Below are 24188 nucleotides of genomic sequence, written 5' to 3'. Positions count from 1 at the left end.
TCAGCATGTTGAGGAGATGGCTGAGTCTCGTGGCAATGTAAGTCCATTCAAAGTTGGGAACGCCAAGTCCGCCCTCCTGCTTGGTATGGAAGATGATGTCCCGTGTTGAGTGAGTGTTCAGTCCGGTCCATTTTCTCACCATATGCACAGTCCTGTTGTTCATTTCACAAAGAAACTTACGGGGAATATGTACATTGGAAAACAAATGCTGAACTTTAACCAGGGCTATCTGTCTGACTGCTTCAAGTTACATGATGAGTGGCAGGGGTGATGAATTAATGAAATCTAATCTCCCGGAATAATCAGAGACAATTTCATTCACTTGCTCCTCCCATTCCCCTGCCACGTTAAATGTATGCCCCAGATAGTTATGTTTCATGACGTGCGTAGACTCTTAGTGTCTTGTTATTAATTGTAAATGTGGGAATGACATCTGTTTTTGACCTGTACCAGCGGTTCCCTCCGCTTCGTCGCTCATAGAAAACAGCACATTTTGTATCTTTGACCTCTAATCCAGACCACTCTAGAAAAGAGTCTGTTCTGGAGAGCATGGTGTTGATGACATCCTCCTGCTTGGAGGCACACAAAGCACACCTTAAATAAAGCGTTAACATATATTTCAACAGTCATAGTAAAGTTAGGTTTTCATAATGGTCTTTCATTTCTTCCTGTATGCTATGCACTCACTGACATCAAACAGTGGTCACATGGTTAGCGTTCACACTGAGGCCTGGAGCAGGGGGAAGAGGTTGTGGTTTTTCATCTGAAAACCACTACATATATTTTCCACTGATGCAGAATGCAACACCTATGATAATGTAGTTTTAACCCAGCTTGTTGTCATGGAAATGTTTTAGGGTTGTGGTTAACAAAGAGGTTTCGTTACCACCAGAAATACTTCCACTGAGCAGAGAGGTAGTCGCTTGCACAGAGTCACTTCCAAAACTCACAAAATGTGATGATGATGGTGGTGGTGGTGGTAATGTGCATGACCTACTGTGTGTGTGTGTGTGTGTGTGTGTGTGTGTGTGGTACAAAGTACATAAATACAGTGTACACAGTACATCTATATTGACACATGAATCTTTCATATGAAACCCTTATGTCATAATGATGTTGACCAACAGTTCTGACACAAATAATATAATTTCTTTATTCAATTATTTTTTATTACACGATATAAAAACAAATGTTTAAAAAGGTTGGATATAGTTAATTGTATATCAATGCCATTTATAACTCTATGAAGAACATTAAAGAGAACATAAAACAATTAAGATATCTATGTACATATATACACATAGCATAAGACCAGCAGATACAGTATGTACATGAGGTTAAGCATAAGGTGCTAAGTGGTAAAACATTGGTCGGTCCAACTCCAAGGCAGGTGTGAAGCATGATTAGACAATGTGCACAAAAAAAAACAGGGCAGAAACTTTACAGATAAAATAAATCCACATGGCAGGTCCACAGGGAAAGTAAAGTCCACACATAGGAACATATCCACAGGAAGGGAGGATTTGTTTTTATATAAATCTAATCACAAGTTATGACTTTTGACCTCTGATTTAGGTATTAGACTCCTAGCTGTTGTTTGTTTGCAACATAAATATAATAATATCGTGTTAGGTTGTAAATAGAATACACATCAATACACTTTTTGTCCCCAGTAGAGTTTATTTAAAGGTGTGTGTGCTGTATGTGCATGGTGAGTGTTCTCACTGAGGCCTGGCGAACAACCACAGAAGTTGTGGTTTTTCATATGAAAACTACGGCACACATTTCCCCTCATGCAGAATGTGTGCATGCGTGCCTGCATGCAAGCAAGTGAGAAGATTGTGGTGGTGGTGGTGGTGGTGTGTGTGTGTGTGTGTGTGTGTGTGTGTGGGGGGGAGGACTATCTGCTTATTATAAGCCACATTGGGCTTGTTTTTCTGTAAAGTTGCTTGTAAATAATGGTAGCTGCGATTTTGAGCTTGTAGATCGGCTATTTTCAAATAGCCAACATATTATAAATATGCACATTGATTATTGGCCGACATATATAGGTTTGAAGTGTTCATGTGGCCTATTATAGTCGCTTCTTTTGGGCTTGTTTTCATAGATCTGGTAACACAGCCCTCTCGCAGCAGCCGCACTGTGGGGATTTAACATTGGAACCACACACCCAACATTTGCTTTCTAAGCTCTAGCCTTTGATTGCCTTTCAATAAAACCACATTTGATAGACATATATCACCTACATGTTACTGATTAGAGAATCTTATATTTTTGTAAACAGTTCATTATTTCCTGCGTAATCGATGAATAAAACTGAAGTGTGTAATTTGGAGATCATTGCATTGCGCGACGCACAAATTGTCTCCTTTGAATAGACTATCATCTTATATAAACACAATTGACACAAGAATTATTATAGGAAAAATAGAATCACAGAGATTTGATGAGAATTAGGAAAGAGAGGGAGCCTTTGAATGTTGTGCCACTGTGCGCCCTGGCCGTCTCCAGACATCCATTGCAGACGTCCATTGCAGGCGCACTCTATCAAACCAAGTTGGCATAGCAAGTGGTTTTATATTCCGCTATACACTTCCCAAACGTGTGTGGGTAAAATAGCAATTTTGGGGATAATGCAACAACACACCCACGGGCACACCATGTGCAAATAATGGAGTCGGCATAATGAATAGCGGGTATAGTGGCCGCAAAACACCGTTTAGGGACAGTGCCTGCTCCCTTATCCGTATTTCATGGGTAATGGGCAGAAATTCACGGCTAGTGGGCAGCGGGTGCGGGTATAGCAGTGCCAAAAATAGGGGCCTGTGTGAGTTTGTGTATGTGTGGTAAGCTGACAGTATCCTTGGACTTCAGTCAAACATCTCCACCTGCAACACAATAAAACAAAAACATAAATCATAAACTTTAACATTATAAGAACTGGCCTGCATTTACACAAAGATATTTGTTGAATGCTCAATTCTGATAATCAAGACATCCAGTAGTCACACACACACACACACACACACACACACACACACACACACACACACACACACACACACACACACACACACACACACACACACACACACACACACACACACACACACACACACACACACACGTCGATGATGATAAACAGCATTACCTACCATCCATTATCAAAGGGTTTCTTTGTACGTAGATTCATTCCTGATTCCTGACATTTGAATAAACTGGATCAGCTGCACGTGTAGGTCGGGATGATTCTGTGAGTGAAACATGAATTGAAAGCCAATTAGACGTTTTGCAGAATGTGGGTCATCTCTATCATCTCTCAGTTGGCACTGAATTAAGTTCTCATTCCATCTTAATACTAATAAATCACATAGATATCTCTGCTTACTGGCCATTTATTCAATAACCACTTAGCCTCAAAGTATGAATAACACTGGACAACTGGCATGCTAACATTTAAACATTATATACTGTACCATTTTGATAATCACCAGATCGGTTCATTACTTCATAGATGCTTGTGTTGCCTGAAGGTAAACAAATAAACATGAAAGTGGACAAATTGTTTGTTTTATTCTGAAACGGATAATTCCTTGATTCTGACCGAGTCCTGTTAATAAACACACAGCTGTACCGCATGTACTGCATCTGTTTCAGTATCACTGTGCCAACATGATGTAGGGAGGCCCCCTGATGATTCAAGTAGTCAGTCAAAGTTAGTTTAAAGGACAACTTTAGTTTTTCACAACCAAGGTTTATATTTTAGCTTGTAATTAAAGTAAATAAAAGATGAGTGTTATTTTTTTTTTCATTTACTGCTTTCTATAGTTTTAGCATTTTTTTTACAGTGGGCGGGGGCATTCTGTCCGGTGGCTAAATATGCCTTTTTTACACAATAAAAAAGGTCCCGTGGTCTTTGATGGCCAGATGTGAGTTATTGGGGGCTAGAAGAGCTACTGTAAATAATAATAAAGAAAACACCAGGTTATTGTGCAAAAAAAGACATTTAGCCACCGGACAGAATGCCCCCGCCCACTGTAAAAAAAGATCACGAAAATTGCTAAAACTATAGAAAGCAGTACATTTTAAAATTTGAACACTCATCTTTTACTTTAATTACAATCTATAAACATAAACCGTGGTTGTAAAAAAACAAAGTTGTCCTTTAAAGTTACTTTAACCTATTCTAAAAGAATCGACCTACTTCCAGTAGACTCCGGTTCTGGTAGACTTAAAAATAAATCTGTGTTGAGTAATCACATTACAGGTTTCCAATAGTGTTAATCAAAGTAGCTCTTATTTTGAAATCTGCCCAGTTTTTAGAGGAACTCCGATTTCTGAAGTCTTGATGCTGGTCGGAAATAAACAAATGAACGGACATGGATTAAACACAAGATTTAATCCCAAGCACACTGTACATGCAAGTCATGCATTCTCTCTCTCTAAGGACCGCAATGGAAACAAAGCTGTAAGCTTTTCTGTGTTATCCTTTTGATTATGGTGGTTCAGATGTATGTTACTTGAGACACATCAATAAAGATATCAATCAATCAATCAATCAATCAATCAATCAGCCTTTAGACCTCCATAGCAGCGCTGTACTATAACACAATATGCACATCAATGCATAGCCATCAACTAAAATAAGCTGTCTGCCAACATTGATCTATTGATTTTAAATGCTCAAAAAACATTTCACTGTATGCACCTATTTTCAGTTATAAAGTATTATTATTATTCAAGGAAGATTCAAACGCTCAGAAGTGTCCTTAACACATTGACCGCCAGAGGTTAATCTCATAATCTCACCAGTGCCAACGTTTTATTGTTGTTTTTTGTTTTTTTCACGTTGCCAGACCTTGTTAAAATCCTTAAAATTGAGCTGTGCACAGTTTGTAAACATCGTGGAGATCTGCCTGGTTCGAGCAGTGAAAACCACGTGTCAAACGAAGCCATGTTGTAGTTAGAACGGTTTATGTTAAACAGTGATCACCGAGGAGAAAAAACTACAAGGAGAAAATGGGGTTTCAGTTTCGTCATTAGAACGAGGGTGGACGGGATCGGCAAAACCGGATCCCGAATAATTCTGTAAAAATAATAATTCCGAAAAAAAGGAAAAAGCACCACGTAGGCTACGGGATCGGCGCTTTACGGTTGGATTTATTGGCCCGTAGGCTACGGGCCTGGCGGTGGTAGCGTTAACTGACATGATTGGTTCAAAGACTGACCGTGTCGCAGTGGGCAGTACACATCATCAGGAGCCCCACTTTGATTGGTCCTCTGGTCTGCAACGGCGCTCTGATTGGTTCCTTGGGACTGAACGGATCTGTAATTAAAATATATTATGTTTAGAAGAAATGAAGTACAAAACAAGATGGAATTGTACTGCTGTCATGTATGAATAGACAGAGATTAATAGTGCATTTACCTGACACAACATGGATCTGTGAAAAAAAGAAGCAAATATTTAATCCCTCATAATATTGCTATGCCATCCATGGTATGTTATATGGAGAGTTGTTCAGTGATTTTAGATGTAATCCATCTAATGTAGTACTTCTCACCTTTGGATGTTCTGTATAGGCACAGCAGCACCAGAAGAATGGTCAGTAGAATCACAACAACAACTCCGACAATCAGCCCCACTACATGTGGAAAACTCAGACCCACTACAGGAGGAGGAGTGTGTTCCACTGATCCAGACACTGCTGGCAAAGATAGGCTATCATCAGTTATGGAATATGTTGTAAAGACACATTGATTATAATCTTATGAATGAGATGAAAGTTTATTGTAAACTTATTTAAAGGTAGGGGAAGTGATTTTCTTTGGTTAGAATAAGTGTTAAATAGCTCTATATTCTGATAGTACTCATTGCTATAGAGTGTTTGTTCAGTAACAGGGTTCTCCATCTCTCTCCAGTACTTCATTAAACAGAAAATGCATGCTCAGGTCAGGATGTCAATTTTATTTAATCAGGATAGAGAAATCAGTCATATAGATTAAACAAGTTAAATTGGAAGTGATGACACAAATAAATGAGCAGACAAAATTGGAACTGGAACACTATAAAATGAAACTGATAAATGGGTATTCTCTCCCGATTGGCTGAAATGTTATCACCCACCAGATTTTTTTTTTCTGTTTAATAAAGAGCTGGAGAGACAGGTAGACCCCTCACTGAACAAACACGCTATAGCAATGATTACTATCAGAATATGGAGCTTTAACCTTTTAAAAAATGTTTTTTTTTAGTTTGAACCAAAACAAAGTGTCTTCCCCCTCCTTCCGCCATAATCTGACCCCACTCCAGAAGCCCACCCCTACTGCACCACGACCATAACACGAGAGAAACAAAATCATAATAATAATAATAATAACACTTTGAATGAGCAATTGTTTTTCTCTGAATGAATATATGAATATCTGACATCAGGGTTGACCCTATCAGGCACTGTTCAATATTTATAATGAGAGGTCACTGGAGGATTTCACTCTGATATAAAAAAGTGTGGCCCTCCCCCTGTTAGATAAATAATTACAAACTATGGTTTGATTTCAGAATGAGCATGTAAGACTCCATCATGACAGTTTAAACATCCCATTCCTATTTCACATTACATGGTTTTCACATCATAAACATTCTGAATTTAATCCAGAATGTATTCCGTTCTCACCAGCATCAAGACAGCTTCAATAAAGATTGGACTTCCTGATGCAATATGTGATTTTCTTTTAGGAAATGGAAATGGAAATGTTTCTTTCTTTATTGTGTATACTGTATATTTACATTTGATAGATTCTAATTTATATGACTTTATATTTATTGTTTATATGACTCCCCTCATTCACAAAAAAAAAACGTACTATCTCACCTCTCACATCCATCCAGCTCTCTGGTGAATCTCCAAGGTCAGATATGTGACACTTGTAGAATCCTTCATCAGACTTGTAAACATCGTGGATGGTTGTCTGTCCTGTAGACTCAGACCTGATGAGGGATCCATCTTTATAGAAATCAGCTGGACGGTCAGAGGATGGTTTACCAGTTGTCTTGTTTTTGGACCAGCAGTGCAGAGTGACCTCACTTCCTTCCATCACAGTAAGTACAGGCATCCCCAGGATCACATCTCCACCTGAACAATGATACATAACATCAGAGTAGAAGAACAATAGAATGAAGTGAAATCACTCTGAACAACACATATGAAATGAGGTATTAACATGAGAGACTTTAACAGACAGACTGGATAAGAACGTACCAGTCACAGTGACATTAACAGTGTTGCTCTTTCCCTTTGAAGACTCGCACCAGTAAACGCCACTGTCTAGTGAGGGGAGCATGGCCTGGACAAGACATCCTGTGCTATTCAGCTTCCCCCAGCGAACACCCCCATCACCACACTCTGTGGTGATGTTACTGACAATCCTTTTCACTGTCCAGACAGTAGAGTTAGACTGTCTGTCCTCGCAGCTCAGAAAGACAGACTGAAATTTTAAGAATTGGGATCTGTCTGGACTGAATCTGAGAGAGGCTGTGGGCAGAGACAGAGAATAAAGTTGTGACTCCTGATATGGATCATGTACTGGATGTTAAAAACAAAAAATATGTTTTGTTTTGAGTTAGTGTTAGAGAACACATGTTCAGTAGAAGACAAACAGACTTACCTCTCATAACATCACCACTGTTTGGAACTTCAGCTGAAACACTCACCATGGACATAACCACTAGAGAGAGAGAGAGAGAGAGAGAGAGAGAGAGAGAGAGAGAGAGAGAGAGAGAGAGAGAGAGAGAGAGAGAGAGAGAGAGAGCGAGAGATCACAATTATTTTAAGTACAGATGTGCCACTTCAAAACTTCACACGTTACTGTTCTTTCCCTGATAGTGCCCTGAAAATGCATGTTTTTCCTCCCTTTTCTGCCCTTAAAATGCACTGTTTTGCCCCTGAACAGAAGTTGTCACTAGTACACACCCCCGTTTTTCCCTTCAACAGACATTCATATACATGAGAACAAAAGAATGTGTGTTGAACAAGGTGTCAGACTCATTATGAGGCGAAAGGTGATTTGACCAGTTGCTCAAATTAATTAGCATCATAAAAGCAGTGATCATCAAAATAATTCAGCATTTTAAATGCCCTTCTTTGTCCCTCTTATTGCCCTGGGAATCCCCTGAAAATGTACTGTCTTGGCGATGGCAGGACATGTGAAGTTTTGAAGTGGCACATCTGTGTGTTTGCTCAAAGACTGTCAGATGCTAGAAGGGCTGGTGTAATTCCGGGCTGTGCGAACCCCCCCAAAAAGAAAATAAATAATCTGGCCCCTAGCCCATTAAAGATGTGCCGGTCCATTTCTATAGGGGCGGTTCTCCTCCTACTGGCAAGTGAATATGAACGAGGTGGTGGAGACTCCAGCCCTCCCCTTCTGCTCAAAGTAATTTGGTCCACGTCAAGATGGTACGTTTGATGTTTTCCACTTAAAACAAAAGGTGGCCGTAAATGCAACAGACAAAAGATTTCATTGCAAGGTGCATGCACTCTGCAGGTAAAATCGACAAAACAGAGAACATGATAAAATAAAATAAAATCAAGGGTGGTGAAACTATATGGGCATTTAAGATTCCACTGATTTGCTGCCTTGGCCACTCGCAGCAAATCAGTGGAGACCAGTCCAGTGGTGTCCTTCAATCATGAAGTCTTTTTATCTTTTTTTTTTTTTTACACTTTCATTGACAGTATTGTGCACAACCTGTCAGCTCATCTCACATACTGACTCCCTTATATACATAGGTGGGTCCCTATTACCTGGCTAGCTCATACCATTCCCCAGGTACCTCCAAATTATTCCCACACCTATAAACACACAATACAATTTTACTTAAAACATATACCCCATGTATATGCACCCTCAATACATATGTACAGTTACCACTGAGCCTACTAAATATACACACCCCACATCCATGGTTACATTTATTACAGTCGACGCCAATCTCCCCTCTATCCACTTCCCACTTGGCATCACCCTCCCGGAACTAATAAATAGGGTGCGTGTTTCCAGAGTGAATTCTTTGGCCCAAATACCACACTGGGATGGGGGGAGAACATACAGAGGTACGTTTAGACCTCAGAGATTCACATTCCCTTTACAATCCTCTTTACCAGTCTAACCATTATACAGTACTTGTCAATTAAAAAGTATGCCACTACTGTGGAGTCCTACTAATGTGCCTTTTCTGTTCATTCATGGGTGTATGATGAGATCGACATCTTCGCACCTTCAGAGTGAAATACACGGACAGCTCAGCGTCCCGCTGCATCACCCCGAGCTGCCCGCACCCTCCCATAACTTCAATAAATGCATTTGTTACAATCGGTGTCTTTATTTACATAATACAATATCTGAGCTGTGTTTGAATATTAATTAGGTAACGGCGACCTGTCGTTACAGGGCAAAAACTGTCGAGGCCCATGCAGACAAAATGCCACGAATAATGTGATAATCCTAAAAAAGTAGATTTCCTTTTTTTTGTTCTCTCCTCCCCCCATGTAAAGGTACTTGGAAAAGCCCTATAAACATTTGAGATATAATTTTTTTTATTCTATACTTTGGACGTCATTGGATATTATGTGGCTGGTCTTGTTAAGCCAGTGGTTCTCAAAGTGGGGTCCGGGGACCCCCAGGGGTCCTTGGGGGTACCATCATTTTAACCACTTTGTCCATATTTCATACGTTGGCTATTAAAAAAATCACACCCAGTGTGAAGTGAGTGGTGCCTTTGAGTTCATTTCATTAAGCTATTATCAGCCTAAGACTGCTTTAAAAGAACTTTATGTTGGCAGAAACATCTTTAAATATTTGTACTCATTTTAAGTATTTTTACTCAATTTATTTACTTTTAAATATTTGTACTCACTTAAGTTACTTTTAAATATTTGTACTCACTTAAGTTACTTTTAAGTACTTAAAGTACTTTTACTAAAATTGTAGATTGGTCATTTTAGTGTGTGTGTGTGTGTGTGTGTGTGTGTGTGTGTGTGTGTGTGTGTATGTGCGCGTGTGCGTGTGGACGTATTTTTACCCAATTTAGTAACTTTCAAGTGGTTTTACTTCAAATTAGTTACTTTTTACAGACTTTGATGACTTTTTTTTTACTCATTGTACATCTTTTAAGTATTTTTACTAATTTTAGCTACTTTAAAGTATTTTGACTGACTTTTACGTATTTTCACTCATTTTAACACGTTTTAAGTATTTTTACTCATTTTAGGTATCTTTACTCAATTTGTGTTCTCTTAAATATTTATACTCACTTAAGTTACTCTTAAGTACTTTTACTCAAATTGTAGACATAAACATTTTCAGATGGGGGTCCGTGACCAAAAACATAACAATTTGGGGGTCCTTGATATGAAAAAGTTTGAGAACCACTATGTTAAGCAGCTGTGCTGTTCCCATCTGGACACAGTGCCATGCTTGTTGTGTCTGCGAATGAATGTGTTTAGCTGAGTTGTACAGAGTTAAACTATATAGGACTTTCCCTTATGTCATGATATGTTGCCTACAGTAATAGCTCTGGTGCCTGCAGACTGTTGTTAACCTGGTTCTGTGTGTTTCTCTGTGAAGTGTGAAGCTGTAAGTGTATCAATTGGTTATGAACACATAACAAAAAATAAAATCCATAAGGGAGTATAATTGTGCAGTGTGTTTGTACTCACAGACAATAAGGTAGAGTGATGTTTGCTCCATCCTGTGTTGCTGCTCACTGACTGACTGACACACTGTTGAGACATCAGAGTTACTGACTGATGCAGTCTCCTCCTCCTCCTACTGCTGTTGTGATGGGAGTACTCTGAAAGAAGAGGTGAACTGATGCAATCATCTCTTACTGCTATAGGACATAGCAGTGGCGGGCATTTTGTGGTGCCACAAATCGAAAGCCCATTCATTTTTCCCATAGAGATTTCCGAAAATATTTATATTAATTTTTTTAAGCCTGGAACCAAGCCATCCAGGCTCCTGGTGAATCATGACCATAAACATTTGATTCTGTGAACAAAAATATTTGAAAACCACAAAACAAATGGTTATTAAATATGGTATTATCATATCTTTTTTTATATTTGTTTTTTATTAAGGTGATTAGCTTTTCATGATGCTGGTACAGAATACTGTGTACATACATCTACTGATGCCTAATCTGGACACATCTTCAGTGATGTTCCTGGAATCATAGGACGTTTCGGGTCTCGCAACATCATACGCCCTCCTCCAGGTGACCCAGCCGGGGCTGATCAGACCCCAGCTTGTGTCCAGATGGCTAGCTAGCTACCATGACTCCATGGCTCCCCTCTTTTGAGCCACAGCCATCTTGAGGCCCTCTCTGCCGCATCGGTGGTATCGATGGCTCTCCTCTTTCTCTCTCCCTCGATGCCTAAACTGCTGAAGGCTGCAAATCCTCTGCACCCAACTTCCACAGGGAAACACCTTACTCTCCAACAAGCTTGCTGACAGTCGCTGACCAGTCCTGCGTACTTGGAGAGCTTCCTTTCAAAGGCTTCTTCCAAGCGATCTTCCCACGGGACTGTCAGCTCCAGCAGCACAGCTTGCTTGGTGGATTCAGACACAAGGACAATGTCTGGTCGCAGGGTGGTGACTGCAATATGGCTGGGGAACTTCAGCTGATGTTCAAGGTCCACCAACAACTGCCAGTCTCTTGCAGACGTCAGGATGCCTGCAGATGTTTTTTCTGGCAGATAATGGCTTGTCCCCAGCTCTGACAGAGGCGATGGTGTTCTTGGAGTGTCGGAACTGCTTTGACCACGCCAGTCCTGTGCTGATGGCTTCAGCAATGGTCTTCAGGACTTGGTCATGCCTCCACCTGTACCGTCCATCTCCAAGTGCCTTTGTACAGCAACTGAGGATGTGTTCCAGGGTTCGTCGCTTGGAACACAATGGGCATGCTGGTGTCTCTGCTATGCCCCATGTGTGCAGATTTGATGGGCTTGGAAGCGCAACATACACTGCCTGGATTAGGAATTTGATGCGGTGAGGCTCGGCTTTCCAAAGCTCATCCCAGGTCACTTTCCTCTGAACCGCATTCTCCCATCTCGTCCAAGCTCCCTGTTGCTTCATTCCCACTGCCTTGCAGGTTCTTGTCTCCTCCACTGCTGCTCTCACCTCCTCCTGAACAAGACGGCGCCCTTCCTTCCCACTGGTGTTCATTTGGGGAGATGGAAAGGATCCTAGCCCAGCTCGACCTCGTGTAACCACTCCCACCAGGCTCTTGTGACGCAGCCTTGCCTCTGCCTCTTGAACTGCTTCCTCTGCCCTCCAGTTCCTGCCGGTCCTCACTTGGATCCCTGCTTTAGCCACCTTCGGATCACTTGAGTCCCTGTACTGAACCACTTCTCTGGCTCTAGTTACCTTGAATTCCTCCTCCAAGGATTTGAAAGGCAGTTGCAGTTTGTTGGTGTTCCCGTCGAGTGCAATGCTGCTCGGGCTCCTTGGTAACCCAAGCCATCTCCGGAGGTGGTTGCTGACCCTCCTCTCTAGGGTCTCAACTGTTGAGATAGGCATAGACAAGGAGGGGCCACAGAATCCTGGGAAGAATGCCATGTTGGTAGACCCAGGCTTTAAACTTCCCAGGTAGGCCTGACTTGTCCACGGATTTCAGCCAGCCATCCAACTTCAGGTCGACTGGATAGATGTTGTGTCTCTCAGAGAGCAGTCAAAAACTTTTCCTAAGCTCTTTATTGGCTTCTCTGAGATAGTTGGGATGGCTGTGTGTCTGTCTGCGATGTTAAACCGGAACTTGTCCACCACCTTCCCTTTCCTCAGCACCATTGATCTGGATTTGACGGGTTAGAAACGCATCCGGGCCCACTCCACCAGCTCTTCAAGCCCCTTCAGAATCCACCGGCAGCCTGGGACTGATTCTGTCATGACTGTGACGTCATCCATGAATGCCCTGATGGGTGGTTGCCGTTGTTCGGAATTCGTGCGGGGCCCTCAGCAGACTTGGTGATCATGTTCATGGCTAGGGAGAACAATGTCACAGAGATAGTACACCCTGTCATGATACCGATCTCCACCTCGTGCCAACTGGATGTTATTGCTCCTGAGACCCTCATCCTGAAATTGCTGTAATAATCAGCGATGAGGTCTCTACACCTTCTTGGGACATGATGTTTTGTCAAAGTGAACTGAACCAGCTTGTGTGGAATGGAGCCGAATGCATTTTCCAGGTCAAGCCACAACACTGACAGGTTGCCCTTGTTCTCTCTGGCCTCCCGAATAAGCTGTGTCACCACACCGGTATGCTCCAGACATCCTGGCATTCCTGAAATGCCACCTTTCTGGACAGATGTATCGATGTACAGCCGTTTGGAAACAGAGCTGAAGACAACTTTTGCCTCCACACACAGCAGGGAGATGATGCGGAACTGGTCTAGCTGAGTGGAGTTTTCCACCTTCGGGATCCATACCCCTTCAGCCACTCTCCATTGATCAGGGATCCTCCCCCTTCTCCAGAAGACTCGCAAGATGTTCCACAGACGCAGCAGGAGTTTGGGACAGTTCTCATACACTTTGTATGAAGTGCCACTCGGTCCTGGAGCAGAGCTTGCCCTTGCTTTGCGGACAACCTCCCTGACTTCCTTTAGCTGCAGCTCCGACATGTCGAACTGCACTTCTGGTTCAGGGGGGTCTATGAGGTTGTTACACTCTCCCAACTCCTGCTCTCTTGCGGGGTTGCTGTACGTTTGCTTCAGATGTTGGTCTATGTCATCCTGCGAGGAGGCCAGTTTGCCACTGCGCTTCTGCCCCAGCAAATCCTTAGTGAACTTGAAGGGGTTAGCGATGAAAGCAGCTTGTTTACGTGCTCTCTCGCGCCGCCGCCTCCGATGCCACTCGGCCCGGCGGAGAACTCTTTCCGAAGGATGCACATTAGCTTGGCCAGGCCAGTGCGTTCCTCTTCTCCTGCCGCCTTGTACTGGGACTTCAGCACTTTCATCTCCTTTCTGATGTTGTGGATCCTTACAGCTCTTTGATTCTTTGAGTAAGATGTTCCGGAGCTTTTCTTCTCCTCCTCGTCGAACCGTTCAGCTGCGATGCTGACAATGATTGTTGTCATAGCTTGTAGCTTCCTGTCGGCCTCTCCCTTCGCCATTGCCTCCAGAATTTGGTCGACATCGTCATCAAACTGCTTCCAGAGTGAGGACATGCTAGCTGCAGGCTATTTGATCCGCCTCCTGTCAGACTTAATGCTCGAGGGAGTTGTCTGCAACACTTGGAGGCTCTGGGCACTATGGGGTGACTCCGGGCCTGGCACCTGCACGGGCCTGTACACTGCTTGCTCATAGTCGTTTTAGGCTAGTGACAATGGCCCCAAAAAATGTTGATACGCCTCCCGGAGTTAGGACAAAACACGACATAGTTTTTTCTCATCTCTAAGGCCTCCCATACATGAAATGGATTGTTGTATAAAAATATTTTACTGCAAAAGTGGTGAAATTGATATATAAAGTTATACACCCCGAACTAAAAATAAAGCCTGGCCGTCTGGGGGCTGAGGCATACAACATCATTTAGATTCACAATGGAAGCTCTGATAGGTTAAAACTTGGCATACTTGAAGTCAGGACATCCCTCTACATTCTAGAAGAGACTGAATGTCAATATCCGAATGTAAATAGGAGATACAGTCATTTGAACATATACCTACAATAGGCGGAAATGTAAATATGTAGAATGTTTTCTTTACTTTGTAGTGACTCTGACATGGATTGTCATAGCAAGACATATGATGTCTTGTTGGAAAGGTGTGGTTCTACTGAATCCAGCAATACCAATGTGTGTAAAGGTAGCTTTCATACTCATGGAGTTATGTCAATAAATGTATATGGTGTCCCAAATGGGGAAATCATGAAACAGTCCTACTGAATTCTACACTATCACAGAGATTCGTTTTATTTTCAATTCACAAAAATATTAACACATTCACTTGAGTAGAAGTCCCTAAAATGTATGAAATGTCCCAAACTTGAGAACATTTTAAATTGTTGTCCAATCTTCAACAATAGTGCAGAGAAAAATGCAGGCTCACAGTAGAACTACTAATATGATAGTATTCATACACAAAGAGATTGGGGTACGAGACCGATGATGTACAACTTAATCAACCTTTCTGATGCTGCATGAAGGACCTTGTCTCTGGTACTTTTGCCTGTACCAGTTATAATGGCTGTCAGATGTTTTGGTCTTGTACTGGCCTTCCCACAAATGAAATAATCTTTTTGTATGTTAAACAATGTTGTAAAAACCTTCTTGATGAGACTGGCGCAGGTATGCTCTCACTCTCAACATTTGCAACTGCAGCTGCTCATTATTGTTACTTACTGGAGTAGTCTTCTCGACATGATACATGATAAGATATACTACCTTTATTTGGAAAGAAAGTATATTATTATACATGGAGACAGAGTTTTATGAATATCATCATCTCTCTGTTGAGCAACATTTTGTATTGCTGTGGGCTTTTTGACATATGGATCTTGTTCCTTTCCTTTTTCTAAATATTTACCACAGATGATACAAAGATTTGAATCGAATGTTTGTACATCACACTCCATTCCAGTAAAATAAAATAAAAAGATACACAGAATTTGTACAGTGTACTACTTTCACTATTGTTACAGTGACCACATTGTTACCAGTTAATGCTCTGTTCTGGTTTTAAATCAGGGTGTTGTCAATGTAGGCTACTGGACAGGCTCCGTTACACTAAGCTAGGTCACTCTCCAGCTAGCTGATTAGCTACTTGATTTGGCACGGTCGTTCTCATCTTTTCACTTTCCAAAATATTTGCAATAATTTACCTATCAGGTTATGAAGGAGCCCATGTAGGCAATACGATGCAGATAGAGCAGGTGGAGCCAAATAATGTAGTATAACCTGTAACCAAATATGTTAAATTATATAAACTCTACAGAATTGAATGACTTTCTATTATGAGGATAACCTTGAGCATCAAATGGAACATCAGCTGGGCCCATATGAAGATCAAACCATTAAGTCACGAAGCATCTCAAGTGTGAAGGGAGTGCTCTCTGACCTAAAATTCTTCATCGGAGATGACCCAATCCCAACAGTGTCTGAGCAGCCTGTAAAAAGCCTTGGCAGGTGGTATGATGCAGGCGTTAAGGACAAAGACCAACTGCGAAAAGATATCAGCAGTGGCCTACAGTCTATCGACAACACCCAACTACCTGGAAAGTTAAAGGCCTGGTGCCTGCAGTTTGGACTCCTATCCCAGATGTTGTGGCCCCTCGCAGTTTATGAGGTCCCAATCTCAACCGTGGAGAAGTTGGAAAGAGGAGTCACAGGTTACATCAAGAAATAGCTCGGAGTTCCACGATGCCGTACCACCATAGGCCTCTATGAAGATGGCATCCTCAAGCTGCCCCTCCCTCACCAGTCTCACAGAGGAGTTCAAGTGTGCAAAAACAAGACTCCATGTGACACTGAATGAATCCAGAGACTTAGTGGTGAGCAACAACGCACCGACCTTGGAAACCGGGCGCAAATGGAGACCAGCCAAAGCAGTGGAGGAAGCAATAGCAGCCCTCAAACATGCTGACATTGTGGGATATGTTCAGCAAGGAAGAGGAGGCTTTAGGCTAACAGCTTCCCGCCCAGCTTGGAGTAAGACCACAGCACCGGAACAGAGGAAGATGGTGGTGGAGGAAGTACGCCACCAGGAGGAGGCTGCAAGGTGGCCCAAGGCAGTCTCTCTTGGCAAACAGGGACAGTGGACACGATGGGACAGTGTGGAGATGAGGAAGATCAGCTGGAAGGACATGTGGGCCATGGAAGCGAGGCAGTTGAGCTTTTCCATCGGAGTTGTTAGTTGTACTGTAGGCCTGCATTCAGGGACGTGCTGGCCACTGGGAAATTTGGGACAATTCCAGAAAGGCCTCTCCATTCCAGGCCGACCAGGCCGGCCGTTAAAAAGAAAAACGGACGAAATTAAGAACCGGCCGGCCGGCCGTTTAAAAAGAATCCGGGCCTCTCTATCTGAGATTCCCAGGCTGAATTAGCCACATGTTAAACTGCATGCTACACAGGTCACAGGTTAAACTGCATGCTACACAGGTCACAGGTTAAACTGCATGCTACACAGGTTACATGTTAAACTGCCTGCTACCAGTGTTGGGCAGTAGCGAGCTACAAGTAGCGACGCTACATGGCTTAACTACATTTCCCAGTAGCGTGACGGTAGTGTCGCTCCTTTTGAACCAAGTAGCGTTTTCTGTAGTGTAGCTATTTTTAGACCCAAGTAGTGATGTAACGTCCATCATCGCTACACGCTACTCTCACTGGAGAAAAGTTGACTGCAAAATAGTTTTGTGAAGAAAAAAGAAATCCACGGAGGTGATTGGTTGGTTTAGATATGACAACTCACGATTGGGTAAGGAACATTACGGGTAGGCCAATCAGAGTCAGCATAGGGCGGGTCATGCATGCCAAACCAGGAAGGAAAGCAAAACACAGAGACCACATGAAGATCAGTCCGCGATGCGGAGTGGGATCCATAATAACGTGTCCGCAATACTTTTCAGCTGTGTGTGATACTTTCAGATGGATCATACAGTAACAGAAAGATCTATCCACCGTCCCAGCCATGGCTGTTGAAAGCAGCAACAGAGCATGGATCACAGACGATATATTATAACTCTATGATCACAGACGGAGCCAGCTAGTTTTGTTAGCCATTAGAAGCAGTGTTGCCAAATTGTGCGAAAGAAACAAGCAACCAGGTCTATAAAAATAAGCCCCAAATAAGATGATGAAAAGCTTTACATAACCATTGTCAACTGTTTCCAAACAGCACACAAGTCAATGCAATGCCCTTTTTTTTGTCAACAGATAACTAATAGATAGCTGCTATGTTTCACTTTAGGCAGAAAATGAATAACATTATGGGGTGGGGAAAAGAAAAGGCAAACTAAAATAAATACATACAGTAGGCTACATAAGAGGGAAAAGATCATCTAGAGCAGTGGTTCTCAACCTGTGGGTCGGTATCCCCAGGGGGGTCCCCACATGATTTTTGGGGGGTCCCCAGATGACAGTGAAGTGACCATTTATGGACTTTTAAGGCCTTTTTAATAAAAAGTAGACCATTACAATCAACAAACTATACTATAAAAACTGTGTCAGATATTGGCCAAATAGTCAAATAATATAAGAAAGAGGCAAACATTTTGAAAATAGCTGATCTACAAGCTCACAACGCTTCGCATTGTGTGGCATTGTGAGCTTGTAGATCTGCTATTTTCACAATTTGTATCTGGAACCAAGTCAAACTAAATAATGCCTCAACTCCTACATTCCAAGTGCTTGTCAGGGTGGGGGGTCCCCAGTTCAAATATGATTATTTTGGGGGGTCCCCAGTTCAAATATGATTATTTTGAGGGGTCCCCAGTTCAAATTTGATTATTTTGGGGGGGGGTCCCCAGTTCAAATATGATTATTTTGAGGGGTCCCCAGTTCAAATTTGATTATTTTGAGGGGTCCCCAGTTCAAATTTGATTATTTTGGGGAGTCACGGCCTGAAAACGTTGAGAATAACTGATCTAGAGCAGTGTTGATAATTCATATCTTTTATATACATTTATTTGGATTTAAATACAGTCTAAATTGATCAATTGATTTTACTTACAAAATGAGGAATATATAGGAATATTATTTGAAAATTTCAGTTTTGTTTGACATCACACATTATAATAAACAATCAAACTGAGCATTTTTTGCCTGCCTATTTGTTTGGTGGAAAGTTGTTTTTGATCATGAAGTTGATAAAAAAAATGTTTTTAAAAAGTAGTGTCAATGTAGCTAGCTACTTTTGCCATGTAGCTTGTAGTGTAGCTTACTACATTTCTCTGACGATAGCTTCCGTTGTAGTTGAGCTACATTTAATCGAGAGTAACTAGTAGTGTAGCTTGCTACATTTTCCAAGTAGCTTGCCCATCACTGCCTGCTACACAGGTTACATGTTAAACTGTATGCTACACAGGTTACATGTTAAACTGCCTGCTACACAGGTTACATGTTAAACTGTATGCTACACAGGTTACATGTTAAATGGTATGCTACACAGGTTACATTTCAAACTGCCTGCTACACAGGTTACATGTTAAACTGTATGCTACACAGGTTACATGTTAAACTGCATGCTACACAGGTTACATGTTAAACTGCATGCTACACAGGTTACATGTTAAACTTCATGCTACACAGGTTACAGGTTAACAACTTTGATCATGGAGAGGGCCACTATATTTCCACACTCACTCCAGACGGCCACATTGCATATACTGTCGGGCCTTCTATGTCACACAAAAGTAGCAAAAATAGCAGATCTACAAGCTCAAAACGTGTCGCAGTGCACTGCGACACGTTTTGAGCTTGTAGATCTGCTATTTTTGAATTCAGATTTTTTTTGTGCTATTTTTGAATTGGAATCCTGAAAAATTATTTTTTTATTTAATTTCAAATGCATGTAGTTATACTTACGTTAACTTTATGAACTTAAATACAAATACATTGGACATAAAAAAAAGATAATAGAATTGTAATACTAGTCATTAAGCTACTAATAGACTAAAATAATTAAAGCGGGTCATGAATTGTAACAGCTGAAATCAATAATATATCAGTATTCCGATATTAACCTGCTGTCCACATTAAGTGAAGGTGAGGGCCGCATGTGGCCCCCGGGCCACCAGTTGCCCATGTATGGAGTCACTCGTAACGTTGCCAAAGACATTAGTGCTGAATTGTCAGATGTCATGAAAGCTGTGAAGAAGCTGTGAAGAACACCCTGCTCTACTTCACCATTTTGAGGTTCACACGGAACAGTGTTCTCACGCATGTTGAAGTACTATGTGTCTAGTCAGGAGTTTTTACCAGCACAGAGCTGGCTAACAATTTCAATGACGATGTATGGGTTGTGAGCTGAACATAATTTTAAAGTTCTATGCAAGGCCACAATGCACACGCCATTCACGTTTCTGTATAACAGAATGGAAAGCATTCTAAAAAATAAGAATACACAATATGGGGTCCTTCTTCATCTCTCTATCAGCTAGGGGGTCCTTGAACTGAAAAACGTTAGACCCATCTACATAAAAGCGGAAATATGTCATCCAGGCGCACAAACCTATACCCAACTATACCCCCAACCCTGTGAGACCATGTTGGTGTGAAGGACAGTAGCAATTTAGGCAACATAAGTTAAACCAGTCTAGCAAAAGTGTACATACTTCATATAATTACAGATATGAACGATAATGATTCATAGATAAGCCCTGATAAAAAGCCTGTCAACAGAACCTACTGTAGCAAGTTCACACGTTTGAGCGTTACTTGCATAGTCTAAATGTAAACCACACTTAACACCCACATATGTCTGAGAAACGTTTACATTTCCTTCTTCTGCTGTGTGTTTTTAAAAGTTTTGCATAGCGAGTGCTGACAACTTAATTTGCTATTTTCGTGCCTATATATATATACTTGGAGACTGCCATGCTCAACTAAAACGTTTTCAGCGTTTTCAAACAAAGCGACCTAACCTACATTGTATTGAATGAGAGCAGGGTGGAGAGCAACTGTGGTTCAGCAAGACCGATATTTAAACTAGAGAAAGTGCTCCTCGGAGCACAGGTCTCCGCCAGGTCAGGTACGATATTGTGGCCTCCTGGTGGCGCTATGATAGGCCAATGGGAAAAGGGTGCCATTTATTCTTCAATCGGACACTGCATTCATGATTTGAGGCATTTTGTTCCAAAAATGTGTTTTGCTAAATTAGACCTGCTGGTGGCGCTATAACAGGCCAATGTGAAAAAGGGTGGCATTTCTTCCTTGGCCTAGTGGGAATGTGTGTGTGAAATTTCACGGAAATTGCAAGCTGCGTTCATGATTTGAGGCATTTTGTTCAAAACGGACCAATCCTGCACATTTTGGAAGCAAACCTTAGCCAATGAGGATGGAATATGGGAAATCAGACAGATCTGTGTTGATCACATGACTATAGAGATGCTGTGTACCGATTTGCATGACGTTTGGATAAAATCTGTAGGAGTAATGTAAAAAAAAATGGGTTTTGCACAAATCGGCCTCCAGGTGGCGCTATAACAGGCCCATGTGAAACATTTGATGCAGAGGTTCTGAATTGGCATCCAGGGAGTGTGTGTGCACAGTTTCGCAGCGACCGGGCCAACGGTGCCAGAGTTTAGCTGCTAACACACAGACAGGACACACACACAAACAGACACACGGACACACACGGACACACACGGACACACACACGGACGGACGGAGGGTAAAACATACTCTCTCGCCATGCCTTCGGCCTGGCGGAGACAATAAAAGAAGGGCAATTGCTCCTGTGAAAGCAAACAGGCAGGTGCTCACGCACTGGTTGGATCCTATGTGTGCACAGGTTACAGGTTAAACTGCATGCTACACAGGTTACAGGTTAAACTGTACAGGTTACAGGTTAAACTGTACAGGTTACAGGTTAAACTGCATGCTACACAGGTTACAGGTTAAACTGCATGCTACACAGGTTACAGGTTAAACTGTATGCTACACAGGTTGGTTAAGCTGCAGGCTACACAGGTTACATGCTAAACTGCATGCTACACAGGTCACGTTAAACTGTATGCTACACAGGTTACAGGTTAACACTTCCGTGACTAAGCAATCAATGGGACCGATTTTGAGAATTGAAAGTGGCTTAACTTCTCTCAGGAAGCTCTGAGAAAGTTCCCCTTTCATGACTTTTCCTAAATATATGTTTCAAACCATCTCCGTTTTTTTTTTTTTTTTTTTAACTCATTATAAATATGAAATACATACCATGTATCCCATCCCAGCTGTTTTATTTCGGCTAAATTGATCGCTCTCCCCCTCTCTCCCCCTCCCTAGAGCACTTTACACCTCGAGACCCCCCACAGAGCGGCCCGTAGACAGCAGACTTGCTGCTGCGCAACTATTCTATGTTGCCATGTCTGCTTATTATAAGCGACTTTGGGCGTCTTTCTATTATTATTATTATTATAATGATATATATAAGTTTAGTTTGGGGTGTATAACTTTATATATCAATTTCACCACTTTTGCAGTAAAATATTTTATACAACAATCCATTTCATGTATGGGAGGCCAATAGAGATGAGAAAAAACAATGTTGTGTTTTGTCCTAACTCCGGGAGGGGTATCTCGAAAACTAAAGCCCTTTTTGGCTGTTTGTCACAGGCCTATTTGTCCGTTGCCTGGGTCTGTTACCGTTGTGTCCGTCCGACTGGGGTGCTCATCCTCCCCCCCTCTTGGGCACCCCTGGGGGTATTTTTCCATTAAGTTCATCGTAGCTTGGTTGGGTTCCTCCTCTCAGAGGATGCAGATTGGGTTGCCGACCCTTTCTGCCCCGGTTTCCGTCTCTCCGGGCTGTCACTGACTCTCCAGTAGTCGCCACACCATTCATGGTTGTCATCCAGTCTATAGCTTACTCTGCAGTACACCTTACATTTTGTACATAAATGACCCGACATTGACATATATAGATATGTAAATTTATACTATATATAAATATACTATATCATATAATTAAATATTCAAATATATTGAATAGGAAACATAGGTGCACACATCAGTCAAGGTGCACCATATGACCAATAGGAGAGTCACCATCTCTAAACAGGCTGTTACTCTACTGTCACTAGTACTACTCCCTTATTATGACAGTGAATACACTCAATTCATTCATACATACAGTATACATATTATACTCCAAGTGATACATTCTAGTTCATTGCATGCAAGCATAAAGAGATATTCAAAGATGGCTAATTAATTGCTCAAATCAATTTCTGTATCTTTTTTAATGGATGAACATTTAGCCTACCCATAACTTTCCCATGCTAGTAAAGTTAATGCCTGTCTGAAGTGGTATAGGTTGAGTGAGCTGTTTTCCACAAATAACCTGAATAAAGGAATAACTGTAAATGTCTTTCATTGTCAATGTACAGTTGAGGTAGTTTTATTTCCTCAAGTTACGATCATGACATTACAAGAAAGAGTCCCAAATGCATAGCTAACATCAAGGAAAACTGAGTACAGTCTACATGACTCATGCTTGAAGTCGTCTATCCCTGTTTTAAGGCAGAACACATCCTCATGTTGCCTGTTAATGAATGCTTTTTGCTTGGAAGCAAAAAGCATACATTTTTGCTTGGAAGCAAAAGGCATACATTTTTGCTTGGAAGCAAAAAGCATACATTTTTGCTTGGAAGACAAAATATTAGCATCCACTAACCAAGGTTATTCTGATTCTAGCCAGCATGCACTTCATAAAAACCTTATATGTTGTTGGTAGGAGAGGTATACATATCTCTCCATGTTGGATGTTCATTGTCTTCCCTGGGAATACAGTGGATAAGTGATCCTTTCCATGTATGTTACTAGAGTCTGACATGACTGTGGTTTTCAGAGTCTCCCCAGCCATGCCACACACATGATGAACTCAACAGCGGCTCATGTTGAAAAAGCTTATCCTGTGTTAAGCATGCCCTCTGCTGCTGCTAAGGTGCTATGAACGAGGTTCAAATTACATTTGGGGTTTGTAACATTTCATTTCCATTACAATATGCATTAGTTTTATGCTTTCTTGAGATGTTCATCAAGATCAAGCTGTTACTGTCCATGCAGCAATGCAAAAATAAAACTGTAGCCTGTAACCTACATAAGTACAACGAAATCTCACATATCTTGATTTCTGATCAGATGAAGCAGGAGCTGAAAGAAAATGGTTCAGTAAAACTATCTCCTTATAATCATTAATAGAGCCTGATAAATACTGGACCGGTACTGGATTGTTGGGGCCGATGCCGATATTAGGGAGAAAACCATTTTGATATTGATTTCAGATATATAATGAAGGTAAGATATTTTACTGTTTAACAACAAACAGTATGACTTGATGACATTGCCGAAAGGACGTGGTAACATAAGTAAGTAATGGCAGAGTAAATCCAAGGGAAAGCGCTTGTCTATTGGAGCATGTTATGTAATACGTTAAATATTCACAGCGTCTGTTACAACAACACTTCCCAGAATGTACTACT

The 24188-nt window shown here is 41.6% G+C and overlaps 2 protein-coding genes across 2 annotated transcripts in view; one reads left to right on the top strand and one right to left on the bottom strand.

Annotated features, from left to right (window-relative positions):
* Window positions 1-24188, top strand: part of LOC311048059 (aldo-keto reductase family 1 member D1-like) — a gene marked incomplete at both ends in the record, with an annotated part of 79661 nt that overhangs the window by 17524 nt on the left and 37949 nt on the right. The gene's annotated exons all lie outside the window — the stretch shown is intronic.
* Window positions 2787-10780, bottom strand: LOC311047262 (uncharacterized protein). The gene is made up of 10 exons (XM_084059918.1): window positions 10719-10780; window positions 7669-7728; window positions 7263-7535; window positions 6876-7136; window positions 5565-5705; window positions 5429-5444; window positions 5229-5326; window positions 3477-3527; window positions 3156-3251; window positions 2787-2888 (listed from the first exon to the last, which is right to left on the bottom strand). Exons 1-9 carry the CDS (start codon window positions 10747-10749, stop codon window positions 3190-3192), a joined length of 993 nt encoding a protein of 330 aa, XP_083916044.1. The 5' UTR covers window positions 10750-10780; the 3' UTR covers window positions 2787-2888; window positions 3156-3189.

The sequence above is a fragment of the Gymnoscopelus microlampas genome (genome assembly GCF_963454915.1).
Source record: "Gymnoscopelus microlampas genome assembly, chromosome: 6".
NCBI classification, from domain to species: domain Eukaryota; kingdom Metazoa; phylum Chordata; class Actinopteri; order Myctophiformes; family Myctophidae; genus Gymnoscopelus; species Gymnoscopelus microlampas.
This window is presented reverse-complemented; position numbering and strand designations above follow the sequence as displayed.

Excerpts from the sequence above, each read along its gene's own strand:
- LOC311047262 (XM_084059918.1), bottom strand. The coding sequence starts at position 10,749 with ATGGAGCAAACATCACTCTACCTTATTGTCT. Across the intron at positions 7,536-7,668 it reads CAGTGGTGATGTTATGAGAG|CCTCTCTCAGATTCAGTCCA; the intron begins GTAAGTCTGTTT and ends CTCTGCCCACAG. Across the intron at positions 3,528-5,228 it reads GTACTGCCCACTGCGACACG|GCAACACAAGCATCTATGAA; the intron begins GTCAGTCTTTGA and ends GTTTACCTTCAG.